The sequence below is a fragment of the Theropithecus gelada genome, chromosome 12 (genome assembly GCF_003255815.1).
Source record: "Theropithecus gelada isolate Dixy chromosome 12, Tgel_1.0, whole genome shotgun sequence".
Lineage (NCBI taxonomy): Eukaryota > Metazoa > Chordata > Mammalia > Primates > Cercopithecidae > Theropithecus > Theropithecus gelada.
The window spans coordinates 85,267,953-85,283,674 of NC_037680.1; the positions used below are offsets into that span (position 1 = coordinate 85,267,953).

Consider the following 15,722-nt stretch of genomic DNA (forward strand, 5'->3'; position numbering starts at 1 on the left):
TTCCTTCCTTCCTTCCTTCCTTCCTTCCTTCCTTCCTTCCTTCCTTTGCAACCTTTTGTTCTGCCCTCTCTCTAGCTTTGCTGCACCTGTCTGCGGAGTCGGGGGTGGCAGAAAGGTCGATATTCTATAGTGCCTGTGCTTCTCTGTCCTGTAGAGGTCAGGTTAATCCTCTGCTCACAGCAGGAGCAGTCTGGAGCTGTTCCTCACACAAAAAAGCCTGGACAGAGAGATAAGGAAATTATCTTGCTGTAAAATATATAACACCTACAAGAATGAGGAACTCTACTTGTGTGTATGGAAGATAAATAAAAATAAAAGAAGGTGAAGGCAGGAAAGAGAAAAAAGGAGTGGGGAGGGGAGACAAAACTGAGGAAGAGGTTGCTGGCACACATTTTATCTCATTTGAAGCTATAATTACCATCATCTCTCACATGGATTACTCTTTGTCCTGCTTACTCATTTGCTAGTCCACATATGATAGTCTGGAGAATCTTAAGAATATAAATTTGATCATGTCATATACTTGCCAGAAATACCCGAAGTTTTCCAGTTGCAGTCAGACTAAAACTCACATACCATTGTTTGGCATACACAGCCCTGCATGTCGTGGAACCTGTCTGCCTCTCACCCTGTATCACACCAGCCTCCATGTAGCTCATTAAGTCAGGGCACAATATTGCTTCCATACGTTCTGTTGCTGAAGTTCACCTCTGCCTCCAGGGCTCACACTTGTATTCCCTTTGCCTAGACTGCTTTTTCCCCAAATATTTACACAGCTGGCTACTTGTTCTTGTCACTCAAACCCACTTGAATATCACTCTCAGAGATACTTTTTTGAGTTCCTCATCTAATATACCCACTACGTTACTCTTTTTAAAATCACTCATTTTTTTTTTCATGCATAACCCTTACCATTTTGCATTTTTCTCATGTGCTCTTTGTTTATATTTTATCCATGTCTCTTCCTTTCTAGAACAGGGAACTTGTCTGTCTTGTTTACATTGTTTATCCCTGCCCCTGTCATGCTGAACATCTACCACACTGCATAAGCTCAATACATATTTTTGAATGAATGAAATAAAAGGTTTCTTTGTATTCTTACCATGTATTTTATGTTTGTAGTTTTCAGCATTTACAGCTTATAACTTCCTTTTACCAAGCAGAGGACCGGTATTATGTGATCCATGGGTCACAACATAAATGAAACTAATAGGATAGAAACCTATTCCATGTGTGTCTTGGAGTGTTTTATGTAGCAACTTATTTGGTTCAGCTGACACCAAGGAAAGACGTCAAACAAATTTAATGTAAACGTAAGGATTTGGAAACACTAGGAGAGAATAATTTGTATATAATTCTCTGAAGGAATCATAAAAAACAATTTTTGGACATACACATTTTGACACAAGATGCTTTAGTGCTGTGAGTTTTGTGAGTTGGCAGTGGGCTAATATTCTCTTTTGTCTGCAGGGTTTCTTTGTGTCTATCATCTACTGCTACTGCAATGGAGAGGTAGGTTTGTAGGAACCTTGGACATCCCACAGGTCTCACTTCAGCTTGTAAATGGCCATCACAATGTATCCTGAATCTCTTTAGAATTTCCAGGATTTACAGGATGGTATGGGTGAGGAGAAGGAAGCTATTTTAATCATAAATTATTCTGGAAAAGAAAAAAATTAGTGTAAATAACCTAAAGTCTTCCTCTTCTAGTACTTTTAAATGTGAACTCATCTGTAGACTCTGATGTTAGAAAGCAACTTGTTGGAATACAAACAGACACTTGGATGGACAGTGAACATCATATTCCAGTTAATACTTCTATTCCATTTCAAGTTCTGTACAAAACTCAAATAAAAGTTTCCCTGGGACAAAGTCTTTCAACAATTTTGATGTTTTTTGAACTATAAGATGATGGTGGGACAATTTCAGTTCATTTAGGAGTTGGCTGGAAAGATAATAATACATTTTACCTTGTAACTTTTAATATGCCCTGCTGTTGGATGAGCTGCCATGTTTCTTCTCTCAAATTTTAAGCTTGCTGCAGGCCCCAGAAGTGCATGGATACTTTTGTTGCGGTAGACCCGCTGATGCTTCTGACCATGTTTAGGGTTTGGACATTGTGGCATGCTAGTCCAGTACTTGCAGAAAGAGCTTAAATTAGTTTCCTGACTTACTTCTGTATTGTTCTTACCTTATTTTGCAGGAGGGGTAAGTAGTTCGGTGTAAGAGTTAAAGAAAGAGGAAAGAAACACAAAAAGCACTCAACAGTCAAAGACGAATTTATTTTGCAGAATAACCCTGGGAGGGGCTTCTGGCCAAGTTAGGTCAGAAAGCCTTCTCTCTTACAGACTAAGAGCTTTTAAGGGTTCAGGGCAGGAGAGCTTATAACAGGCTTGGAGTGCTTCTGTGTCTCTTTGTCTTGGTTATCTGGGAGGGTGAATTTTTGTGCGTCTTTTCTCATACATCTTCCTGCAGCTGCCTGCACACCCCCTCCTACCCCCACCCCCTGAGTCTGCTTTTAGCTTCCCTATCTTAGTGCACCTAAAGGGAAAGGAATGGGCTTATTAGAACCCACTGTTTTACTGGGGTCCATTGTAGACTGTGAAGTTTGGTGGTTACCCAAGAGACTTTCCCTACTTCCTCTGTGCCCGAGCTTTCTTACCAGTGTTTTACTGTCTGCTCTTTCTGGCTGCTTGTTGTTAGAAGGGAAGGGATTTCCTCAAAATGCATGAGGTTAGAAAGGGAGCTGGAACTTAAAGTGGTGGCGTTTGTCCAAGATGACGGCGCTTCTGCTCTGTCAGTCAGGTGTTGATTTTTTTTGCCAAGATGAACAGATAGAAGTTTGTTGTTTCAGGTGACATCAGCATACCAGGTTTCCACTGCTTCCCATGGAAATTCCAAATAAGCTCCTTTCTGAAAAGTGGCAATTGAAGTAGAAATGAATCTTCAGTAGTAGGAATGGAAATAAGAGCCCCACCCTTTTAAGAACGCATTTGCAGTGCCTGCTTTTCTATCCACGAACCTTCTTTTCTCACTCTGACTCCTTCAGGCTGCCGATGCAGACTGATAGCATGACAGTTACATCTCAAATTGAGTACCTTCTATGCCATTGCTCAGCCTCAGCTGGTGCCAAAGATATCAGCAATTTAAGTGGTAAAAACGGATTTTATTCAGTAACTACTGACAGTAGGGGAAAGAGCTGAGCCCAATTCCAATTCACACAGAGATGATTTGGGCATTTTAAAGGGAGAATGAGGGAGGTGGAGTGTAAGGGCTCAGTAGAGTCAGAGAAGTGAAAAAATCTTTGGTCAGTATCGACATGTTTAGGCCAGCTGTGCTACCAAGCAGGCAGTTAAGTTAGAATTCTATCTTCCCACAGACTGGGAGACAAGAGGCCTTATCCCTCTTGATGATTATATTTTGAAGGGATGGCTCTCAGGTCTTTGAGAGAGATGCTTCTGAATTACAAGAGCTGCTTACTTACAACTGTGAGCCCTTTTTAGTAAATGTCCTAAGAAAGGGGAGTCATAGGCCTATCATCAGGTGTGTGCTAGCTACAGCAAATAGTAAATTCTCCTGGCAGCACTGAGCTTTCTCAGGCAGGACTATCAATGGCTGAGATCATCCTAGGGAAGCTACATTGTGCTGCTAGAAGCTGTGCTTGAGTTTGGGCTGGTCTCAGTGCAGGGGTTCCAATGGGCTTGTCACGTGCCAAGCAGGAGTTCTGAAGTTCTCACTGGCACTGTTTATCTTGAGTTTCTCTTCCAACCCAGAATCTCTTTTTTTTTTCTCTCCCGTATGTCAGATATTTCTATTGGCTGCATTTAAACTTCTATTTAAATTCTGATCTTGGACAGGTCCCTTTACCTCTCTCTAAGCTTCAATTTGCTCACTTCCAAAACTAACACCTATCTCAAAGGTTTTTTTTGTGGTTGAGAGAAAATACATAGATGAAGTCCCTGGCATGTAGAGGAACCTCAATCAATGATTGTTGCTGTCTTTGAAATCAAGGCAAACCTCCTTGTTAACAAGGCTGCAGGGTCTCGTTTAGGATTTCTCATGCACAACCTGTTTCTTGTGGCTTAGGTTCAGGCAGAGGTGAAGAAGATGTGGAGTCGTTGGAATCTCTCCGTGGACTGGAAAAGGACACCGCCATGTGGCAGCCGCAGATGCGGCTCAGTGCTCACCACCGTGACGCACAGCACCAGCAGCCAGTCACAGGTGGCGGCCAGCACACGCATGGTGCTTATCTCCGGCAAAGCTGCCAAGATTGCCAGCAGACAGCCTGACAGCCACATCACTTTACCCGGCTACGTCTGGAGTAACTCAGAGCTGGACTGCCTGCCACACTCTTTCCATGAGGAGACCAAGGAAGGTAGTGGGAGGCAGGGAGATGATATTCTAATGGAGAAGTCTTCCAGGCCCATGGAATTTAACCCAGACACTAAAGGATGCCAAAGGGAAACTGAGGATGTTCTCTGAATGGACATTTGTGGCTGACTTTCATGGGCCGGTCCAATGGCTGGTTGTGTGAGAGGGTTTGGCTGATATTCCTATGCTTAAACTCAAAGGCTGAAAATTCAGAGTTAAGGTGTTACTCAATGAAAGTTTTTAGGCTCCATGAATCGGCTCCTGTAGATACTAAAGACGTGAAAAGGCAAGTGTCAACGGAGTAGTTTATTACCTTCTCTTGGCATCAAGTTTTCCACTAAATTAATGTATGGTATTTTCTCTGTGATTGTTATGTTTTTTCTGCTACTTTTGGGTAGAAAAAAGTTTCAATTGCTTGGTGGTAGCTTTCTCTCGTATATATCACCCTAAATATTATGAAGATCATTTAGTGTGTATCAGTTTCCTTTTAGAAACTAGTATTCTCTTATTTCTTACTTTAATGTACTTCTATCATTGCATTTATTTTGCCTGTGCATAGGGGCAATTAGGATCTAAAAAAATATGTGGGAAGATAAAAGTTCTAAGAACAAGTACTTGCTGGAAAATTAGTTGGCTGGACACTGATAAAATAATGCATTTATAACAATTACACATGTTTCTAGGAACAAGGACAATTTCTCAAAAAAGAATATTTCACACATCCCTTCTTTTGAATGTCCTCTTTGTGACCAGCCAGACCTCAGGTCTTCACTCTTTCTTCTTTGTAAACCATGTCCTGTAGAAAGGTTTCCTCAGTTATTGAGCTTCTGTCTGCAAATTGATTTTGTTTGTAATTTATTTTGATAGCAAATCACACTGCACCTATATCGTTTTCTTGTCTGAGCTATTACTACATTGTACATGGCATGTGGGAGCAATTAAAAATTTGTTTTAAAAATACATTTTGGATCACTTTTTAAAATTTTTCTTTCAATATCTCACTTTATTTTTGAGAAACAACCAAACTTCCCTTCTTTAAATGTACACATATCAACATTTAGCTTTTGTACTTTATTCAACTTGAAGTTTCAGTATGTTGCAGTTTTGAAAACTTTGATTGAGGGCATGTTGTGTATCGGCAGGCATGCTGCTAGGTTCTTACAAGCATTCATTTATTTAATTCTCACTATAATTTATGCAGTAAGTCTTATTACTGTCGCCTCTTTTACAGATGACAGTGTGACTTGTAGGGGTGGAGTTAACTTGCCCAAAGTCGCCCAGCTGGTCATTGACAGCTCTATTGACTTTAAGTCCCATGTTCTTAATCATTATGTTGTATTGTCACTAGTATATATGTAGTCTATTAACCCATTAAAATTCAATAAGGCTGGGCGCGATGGCTCACGCCTGTAATCCCAGCACTTTGGGAGGCCAAGGTGGGCATATCATGAGGTCAGGAGATCAAGACCATCCTGGCCAACACAGTGAAACCCCGTCTCTACTAAAAATACAAAAAATTGGCCAGGTGTGGTGGCACATGCCTGTAGTCCCAGCTACTTGGGAGACTGAGGCAGGAGAATCACTTGAACCCAAGAGGTGGAGGTTACAGTAAGCTGAGATTGTGCCACTGCACTCCAGCCTGGGCAACAGAGCAAGACTCCGTCTCAAAAAAAAAAAAAAAACAATTCAATGAATTCTGAATAGAGAGTACTTGGGAGTCTTGCACTGTAGTATGTTTTAGCCTCTGATCCTCATAAAATTTCCACTCTAGTGGAGAAGACGTACACCTAGGAAATAAAAAAAAATCACAGAACAATATGTTTCCAGATAAAATGACATGGATCCAGCTGATCTATGTCATTTTGCTGAATGACTTAACCAATAGGCAAGTAGTGTCATGATGAATAAAGTTCTCCAATATCAACAAACCGTCTTGAAAAATATTACACCTCCCTTCCATGCTTTTTCTTTCCTTCCTCTCCTGTGCCATAGCAGAGGCCATTTCCACACTGCCTGTTCAGGAAGGTACCACTGTGCATATGTAATTCACCTGATTCAATTCTATATTGTTAGTTCCCCAGGGTACCTCCCTGTTAGGAGAGAACCATCATGAGCTGAGTCAGATATTAAGTTATATTGCTATTTTATGCAAGGCTTTATAAAATCATTTACCTTCCTGTATAGTTCAATTTTTCCATCTTTAAAATGAAGACATTATCTGTCTAGCTCAGAGCGATGTTCTGTGTTAAGGGAAATCACATGTTGAAAGCACTTTGTAATATAAAAATTCCATACAAATACTTGGTTTAGGTTCTTGTTTTAAGTTAAATCTCATTTTACCCCTTTATATTATAAAAGCTCTCATTAGTCACTGCAGTATTATAGAAATTACTAGAATAGATGTATTTTGATAATATAGAAAATACAGAGTTCTTGCTTTTCAAGCCAACTCCAAATTCTAAGGCTACATCACTATTCCTTTTCTTCTATTTTCTTGCTGCCTTTGAAGACAGAATATTTCTTTACATTAACAAGTATGATAAAGCCCTCAGAGTTACCAAGACTTTTCTTAAAGCTTAGTTATTTATTAAGCCAACAAACATTTACTTAGAGCTTATTATGGGACAGATACTATGTTAAGTGGTGACCCACAAAAAAGAACAAGGCATAATCTATTTTCTCAAGGAACAAATAACTTAGTTGCTAGGGCTCTTAATCTCTCTCTCAAAGATGAGGCTTTGCTATGCTGCCCAGGCTGGTTTCAAACTCCTGAGCTCAAGGGATACTCCACCTCAGCCTCCTGCGTAGCTGGGACTACAGGCGCACTACACTGTGCCTGGCTTAATCTTATTTTGTGCACAGGTTTTTTTCCTTCTAGGTTTTGATAATGTCTGCATCCAATTAGACCGCACAGACAATGAGTTATGCCAGTCTGTTGATTTTCCTTATAAAATATTGGACAGTTATTGAGGACTGGCTGATCTAGATCCAAAGGTGCAAACTACTGGCTCATAAGCTAAATTTAGTTCATACTTATATTTTATTTGCTCTGCCAAGGGGTTTGAAAATATATTATTTACTTGCCAGCATTTAAAATTTGAGCTATTTCTCATAAATTACACTTCCTGACTTATAAAAATACCCGAGGATTTAATGAGACAACCATGAGCTAGTGTTGACTGATGGCTAGCTATTCAGGCAGGTCAAGAGCTCCACTATGGCCAGGTGGGCACTGGGCAGTATTTTGTGACTGTCAGAAAAAAATGTAACTCTAGCTGCCTGGGCTCTGGACACATTTGTTCTATGTCCTCTGATCTAGATGATGCACTTATATACAACTAAGCAATTGTTTTTAAAATATTGTTGAGGAATGATATCTGTACATTTTTACTAATGAAATCAAGCAACCAAATATCCTTAGGTATACTGGAATTTAATTGTAGCTTGACATAGCAACAGTTACTCTGTTTAAATGAGCCTATTTAAACAGAGGGAAACCCATCACAATTTCTGTATTCATACTGTAGATACCAACCACACTATTCAAAGATTCACTTTCTAAATCATCGCCCTGAAGTACTTATCTGTGGAAGACATTGTCATCTTTTCTGAAGAGTTTAAAACATCTTATTTTATGGGTTGGATATCAGTTTTCTTCTCTCTTTAGACTTGCTCTGACTATTCAAGTCTCAGGCCCTCTCCCTAAGACACACAGGGAATCAATTGTTCAGTAAATCTCTTACCTGTGCATCCAGAGAAGTGTTAGGCTAAAAAATTGGCTTCCCTATGGTTGTTTAGGAATAAGATAGAAAAACAATTAATGTAACCTGCTTTATTTTAGAAACTGAGCATAATATTTTGGGTATATTTTATCATATAATGATTGTAACACACAATTATCCCTATTTCAAAAATGTAGAAACAATTAGAGAGGCTAGATGACTTACTGCAGATTAAAATGTCTGAGTTGGGATTTGAACCCAGTTCTGTTTGACTCCAAGGCCCCTGAGCATTCTTTTTTTTTTTTTTTTTTTTGAGACGGAGTCTCGCTCTGTTGCCCAGGCTGGAGTGCTGTGGCCGGATCTCAGCTCACTGCAAGCTCCGCCTCCCGGGTTCCCGCCATTCTCCTGTCTCAGCCTCCCGAGTAGCTGGGACTACAGGCACCCGCCACCTCGCCCGGCTAGTTTTTTGTATTTTTTAGTAGAGACGGGGTTTCACCGTGTTAGCCAGGGTGGTCTCGATCTCCTGACCTCGTGATCCACCCGTCTCGGCCTCCCAAAGTGCTGGGATTACAGGCTTGAGCCACCGCGCCCGGCCGCCCCTGAGCATTCTCCCACCTATGTGATCTTTACTTTCTTTATGAAAAGTGCAATAATAAACCAAATCATTAAGAAAATCAGTAAGAATGCATTTAAACTATTTTGCTGTTATAATTGTGGAAATGTGAAAATCAATAATTACATAATTATAGTGTTAGATATAAACATTCTTGTCTCCCAGTATTTTGTGACTATAAGAATAAAAAGTAACCATTACATCTAAATTCTCCTTTCAACCCCATCCAAAATGTATAACTAGATATAAAAATCTAAATTCTGTTCTTAAACTGCGTCATAAGACCATGGAAATTTGCCCACGTATTGTTGTAAAAATAACTTTGAACAACTTTATCTTTAAATTACCCATCTGTATCACATTTAAAGACAGATTTTATGTAGGTTTCCATTTATTCACTATTATAATAACTACCCAGGGCAATGGAATATCTATAAATGGTGCAGAAGCCGGGGAAAATGGCTAACATTCTTATCCCTTACTGACTCTCGTTTTAATACTATTAACGTTTAAATTCCATTCCTGTTTAGACACCTAATCTCTATCAAAACTACTTTTATTTTGGGAGCTTATATGGTTTATTTGATTAATGATTTAAATGGTGAAATACGAAGCGAGATTAGTACATAAAGGTGTCATTTGCACACATTTTTTCCCATCTCTAAGACATACAGTAGATTTTTGCTGACCAAAGATATTTCCAACATTTGCACCACTTGACCTCCCCAGACTGTGGCAACAGAAATCTGTGCCTCAGAAAAATGCCAACCTGAGCATGCAAAAGCCAGGCACCCCCAGTTCAGCCTAATTTCAGGGGCACTGGAGGCACTGTTTTCCAGCTCCATTCCAATTGGCTAGCAGGGTGTCTAACATTTTCAAAGGCAGAGTAACTTGGAAAGAATGCCTTTCTAAATCATAAGAAGTCCTTAAAATGTGCACGTAACTCAAAAACTGCAATGCCTGATTTAATCTTGTTGGATCTAGTTTGGGGTCTGATTATGAGCAGATTAAACCAAGAAGGTTTTCACAGCTTTTTTTTTTTTTGGCCCACGTAAAATGACTTCTTTTTTTTTTTTTTTTTCAATTTATTTATTATTATTATACTTTAAGTTGTAGGGTACATGTGCATAACGTGCAGGTTTGTTACATATGTATACTTGTGCCATGTTGGTGTGCTGCACCCATCAACTCGTCATTTACATCAGGTATAACTCCCAATGCAATCCCTCCCCCCTCCCCCCTCCCCATGATAGGCCCCGGTGTGTGATGTTCCCCTTCCTGAGTCCAAGTGATCTCATTGTTCAGTTCCCACCTATGAGTGAGAACATGCGGTGTTTGGTTTTCAGTTCTTGTGATAGTTTGCTAAGAATGATGGTTTCCAGCTGCATCCATGTCCCTACAAAGGACACAAACTCATCCTGTTTTATGGCTGCATTGTATTCCATGGTGTATATGTGCCACATTTTCTTAATCCAATCTGTCACTGATGGACATTTGGGTTGATTCCAAGTCTTTGCTATTGTGAATAGTGCCGCAATAAACATACGTGTGCATGTGTCTTTATAGCAGCATAATTTATAATCCTTTGGGTATATCCCCAGTAATGGGATGGCTGGGTCATATGGTACATCTAGTCCTAGATCCTTGAGGAATCGCCATACTGTTTCCCATAATGGTTGAACTAGTTTACAATCCCACCAACAGTGTAAAAGTGTTCCTATTTCTCCACATCCTCTCCAGCACCCATTGTTTCCTGACTTTTTAATGATCGCCATTCTAACTGGTATGAGATGGTATCTCATTGTGGTTTTGATTTGCATTTCTCTGATGGCCAGTGATGATGAGCATTTTTTCATGTGTCTGTTGGCTGTATGAATGTCTTCTTTTGAGAAATGTCTGTTCATATCCTTTGCCCACTTTTTGATGGGGTTGTTTGTTTTTTTCTTGTAAATTTGTTTGAGTTCTTTGTAGGTTCTGGATATTAGCCCTTTGTCAGATGAGTAGATTGCAAAAAGTTTCTCCCATTCTGTAGGTTGCCTATTCACTCTGATGGTAGTTTCTTTTGCTGTGCAGAAGCTCTTTAGTTTAATGAGATCCCATTTGTCAATTTTGGCTTTTGCTGCTGTTGCTTTTGGTGTTTTAGACATGAAGTCTTTGCCCATGCCTATGTCCTGAATGGCACTACCTAGGTTTTCCTCTAGGATTTTTATGGTATTAGGTCTAACATTTAAGTCCCTAATCCATCTTGAATTAATTTTCGTATAAGGAGTAAGGAAAGGATCCAGTTTCAGCTTTCTACTTATGGCTAGCCAATTTTCCCAGCACCATTTATTAAATAGGGAATCCTTTCCCCATTTCTTGTTTCTCTCAGGTTTGTCAAAGATCAGATGGCTGTAGATGTGTGGTGTTATTTCTGAGGACTCTGTTCTGTTCCATTGGTCTATATCTCTGTTTTGGTACCAGTACCATGCTGTTTTGGTTACTGTAGCCTTGTAGTATAGTTTGAAGTCAGGTAGCATGATGCCTCCAGCTTTGTTCTAAATAAACATAATCCAGCATATAAACAGAACCAAAGACAAGAACCACATGATTATCTTAATAGATGCAGAAAAGACTTTTGACAAAATTCAACAGCCCTTCATGCTAAAAACGCTCAATAAATTCGGTATTGATGGAACATACCTCAAAATAATAAGAGCTATTTATGACAAACCCACAGCCAATATCATACTGAATGGGCAAAAACTGGAAAAATTCCCTTTGAAAACTGGCACAAGACAGGGATGCCCTCTCTCACCACTCCTATTCAACATAGTGTTGGAAGTTCTGGCTAGGGCAATTAGGCAAGAGAAAGAAATCAAGGGTATTCAGTTAGGAAAAGAAGAAGTCAAATTGTCCCTGTTTGCAGATGACATGATTGTATATTTAGAAAACCCCATTGTCTCAGCCCAAAATCTCCTTAAGCTGATAAACAACTTCAGCAAAGTCTCAGGATACAAAATTAATGTGAAAAAATCACAAGCATTCTTATACACCAGTAACAGACAAACAGAGAGCCAAATCAGGAATGAACTTCCATTCACAATTGCTTCAAAGAGAATAAAATACCTAGGAATCCAACTTACAAGGGATGTAAAGGACCTCTTCAAGGAGGACTACAAACCACTGCTCAGTGAAATAAAAGAGGACACAAACAAATGGAAGAACATACCATGCTCATGGATAGGAAGAATCAATATCGTGAAAATGGCCATACTGCCCAAGGTAATTTATAGATTCACTGCCATCCCCATCAAGCTACCAATGAGTTTCTTCACAGAATTGGAAAAAACTGCTTTAAAGTTCATATGGAACAAAAAAAGAGCCCGCATCTCCAAGACAATCCTAAGTAAAATGACTTCTTAACATACGACCGTTTAAACAACTGGTATTTCCCTTAAAAAATATCTTATTTTATTTTGGTTTAATAATGAAAACAAAACAAAACAAAAAAACAAAAAACCCAGACAAACTTAGATTGAGGGACAGTTGATCATACTTAGATTGAGGATGCTTGATTAGTATTCCTGAAGTCTGTCAGAGTCAGGATATAAGGGGATAGATGGCCGGGGGTGGTGGCTCATGCCTGTAATCCCAGCACTTTGGGAGGCCAAGGCTGGCAGATCACGAGGTTAGGAGTTCAAGACCAGCCTGACCAAGATAGTGAAACCCCATCTCTACTAAAAATACAAAAATTAGCCAGGCGTGGTAGCAGGTGCCTGTAATCCCAGTTACTCAGGAGGCTGAGGCAGGAGAATCACTTGAACCTGGGAGGCGGAGGTTGCAGTGAGCTGAGATCTCACCACTGTACTCCAGCTTGGGCGACAGAGTGAGACTCTGTCTCAGAAAAAAAAAAGAAAAAAGAAAAAAGGGATGGACTCAGAAGCTGTCATAGGTCAGAGGAGACTGGCGACACATGACAACTAAATGTTAGATTTAGTACATTTGTTACTTTAGGTGGGTGATGGGACAGAAAGCAGAGATTAATGTTAAAACTGGTATATCCAAATAAAGCATGGAGTTTAATTGTTAGCAATGTGCCATGTGTATAATGGTAATGTAAAATGTTAACCATGAAGGAAACTAGAGGTCAGGTATATAAAAAATCTGTACTATTTTTGCAGCTTTTCTATACATCTAAAACTATTCCAAAATAAGAAGTTTATTTTTAAAAATCTCACTTTAGCAGTTTAGGAATAAATTTAGTAAATCATGAATACTATAGTCCAACTCCACTTGAGTTTTTCCATGTCAAATATTTGATATGATTGAGCTGACATATCACAAAAATCACACACCAAGATTCTTTAGTTCATAAATATATACAATATCTATTCTACATTTGAGAATAACTAAAAATTACTGAACGTTTTTATCTGAAAATGTCAAATACTTATTTTTAGCTGTTCCCATACCAAGCCTTCTGCCTCTTTCAAATTCAGTAACTACACTATAATTTTTCCAGTTTTAATTTGTCTGCATGATATTAGATCTTAGATGAATTTAGCAATGTTTTATTTAAATGTAAGGGTTTTGAGGCCCTTGGGGGAAAATGATAAACTCTGAAAGTGTAGTCTATGGCCTTAGCTTTAGGAATCTTCCCTTCATCACAATTCTTTTTGGTAAAACTTCATTGCCACCTCCCACCTTCCAGATCTTTTGAATGCCATTTTTATTCTAGCTGAATTTATTTTATTCAATAAAATGAATTCTAGCTGAATACATTTTATTACATTGAAAAGTAGTTGGTAAAATGTCATATTTAGAGTTCAGCTCCTATAATTTTATTATATTGGTTGTAATATTTGTAATATCATCAAGCACATCACAAGTACCTCTCTGCAGATTTCCTGTTTGATAATTGCCCTTCGTGAAGTTATCAGTTTCTAACATGCCGTCTATTTTACATGATTTTCTTTGTAAATAAAAGTTACAATAATCCCACTGTCCTCTCATTATAATTTTCATACACATATACATTTATTGATTAGAGTTGGAGATAAGTAAGGTGGAGAATTTATTCTTTGTAGAGTGTTAGGCTGTATGTTTATAATTTTTGAAACTGCCAACTGAGCAACAGGGGTATGTCAATTTATTCTTTTGTTTAATCAACACCTATTGAACTCTGACTAAAAATTGTAAGTTTAAGACACGGAAATAACAGAATGCTCTCTGATTTATAAATTCAACTGCTCTCAAGAAGCTAACAGTTGAATTTATTTATTTATTTAAATTTTAAAAAAATTTCAGTAGCTTTAGGGATAAAAGTGGTTTTTGGTTACATGGATGAATTGTATAGTGGTGAAATCTGGGCTTTTAGTGTACCCGTTACCCAAACAGTGTACATCGGTACATCAGTGGTCCCCAACCTTTTTGGCACAAGGGACCGGTCTTGTGGAAGACATTTTTTCCACTGACTGAAGTCAGGGGTTGGGGGATGGCTTCAAGATGATTCAAGCACATTACATTTATTCACTTCAGTCTATTATTATTACATCGTAATATATAGTGAAATAATTATACAACTCACCATAATGTAGAATCAGGGAAACCCTGAGCTTTTTTTCCTGCAACTAGACGATCCCATCTCGGGTTGATGGGAAACAGTGACAGATTATCAGGCATTCGATTTTCATAAGGAGCGTACAACCTAGATCCCGCGAATGCACAGTTCACAGTAAGGTTTGCACTCCCATGAAATCTAATGCTGCGGCAGCTCTGACAGGAGGTGGAGCTCAGGCAGTAATGTGAGTTATGGGGAGTGGTTGTAAATACTGGGTTCTGTTTCCTGTTCTATTGATCTATTTATTTTTCACCAATGCCATTTATCGTTGTATAGTATTCCATTCTGTTGCATGGATATACAATAATTTTTTCAAAATTAATTTCCTGTTGATTGACATGAGTTGTTTCTAGCTTTCAGTCATTATAACTAATGCCGCTAAAAACGCTTACCAGCAAGTCTTTGTGTGAACATGTGTTTTTATTTCTCTTGAGTGAATACTAAGGAGTGGAATTGCTAGGTGGTATGTTTAACTAAGTGTATGTTTAACTATATAAAGAACTACTTAGTAGTGTTGGTTGTGTTATATTACACTCATATTAGCAATACATGAAAATTAAGTTGTTCCACATGTTTGTCAACAATTGATTGTCATTAAATTAACATGTGGTTTTAATTTTTTTTCTTTTTCTTATGGGTAAGGGGAGCCAGTTATGTGTATGTGCATAGAGGTGAGGGATAAGGAATGGGAGATCCCCACTGGGAGAAAGATACTTCAAGAAGTTCTGCATTTGTGTCTCCAGTGCCCCCATCAACAACTCTCTGCTGGTGGATGGGAATGTTCTGGTCACTGGGGATGACACAGGTGGTATCCATCTCTAGGATCAGTGGAAGGAGGGCCTCTTAATGGATATGAGGTAGCATGAGGAGTACATTGAAGACATGGCTCTGCATCCAGCTAAGAAGCTGCTGCTGATAGCCAGCTACAACTTCAAAGCTGCCTTCCCTCCCCATGTTCAATGTCTTCCTGAGGGGGAACCTGTGGCTAAGACTGTTGCCCTACTCTCTACAGTGGAAATGGCTACCTTGGCATTTTCGAAATCAAGAGATGTTGGTTTGAGTTGCAAAATAGTGATATATCAATGTAGCTTTAATGAGAATTTCTATGATGACTAATGATTTTATCCTTTTTTGTGCTTATTGACCATTCATATATCTTATTCTATGAAGATACACAAAAGATATATTTATTTTTTCATCTTATTAGGTTATTTGTCCTTTGTTGAGTCGTATAAATTCTTAATATTTCTGGATAAAATTCATTTTTAGAAATACGTTTTGTGGTTTTGTGAATGTTTTCTCTGTATAGTCTTTTTATTTTCTAAATGATGCCTTTTTAAGAGCTGAACTTCAAAATTTTGATGAAGTACAATTTGTCGTTTTTTCGATTGTTTTTATGGCCTAAGATCTTTTT

At 38.6% G+C, this 15,722-nt stretch overlaps 1 protein-coding gene across 2 annotated transcripts in view; it reads left to right on the forward strand.

Annotated features, from left to right (window-relative positions):
• PTH2R (parathyroid hormone 2 receptor) overlaps positions 1-5,331 on the forward strand; it is a 128,028-nt gene extending 122,697 nt beyond the window's left edge. For both annotated transcript variants that reach the window (XM_025404918.1, XM_025404917.1), the window contains exons 12-13: positions 1,471-1,512; positions 4,087-5,331. In XM_025404918.1, coding sequence (XP_025260703.1) covers positions 1,471-1,512; positions 4,087-4,482 — 438 coding nt within the window. In that variant the 3' untranslated portion in view covers positions 4,483-5,331. The remainder of the gene's footprint in view (positions 1-1,470; positions 1,513-4,086) is intronic.
• Positions 5,332-15,722: the final 10,391 nt, after the last annotated feature.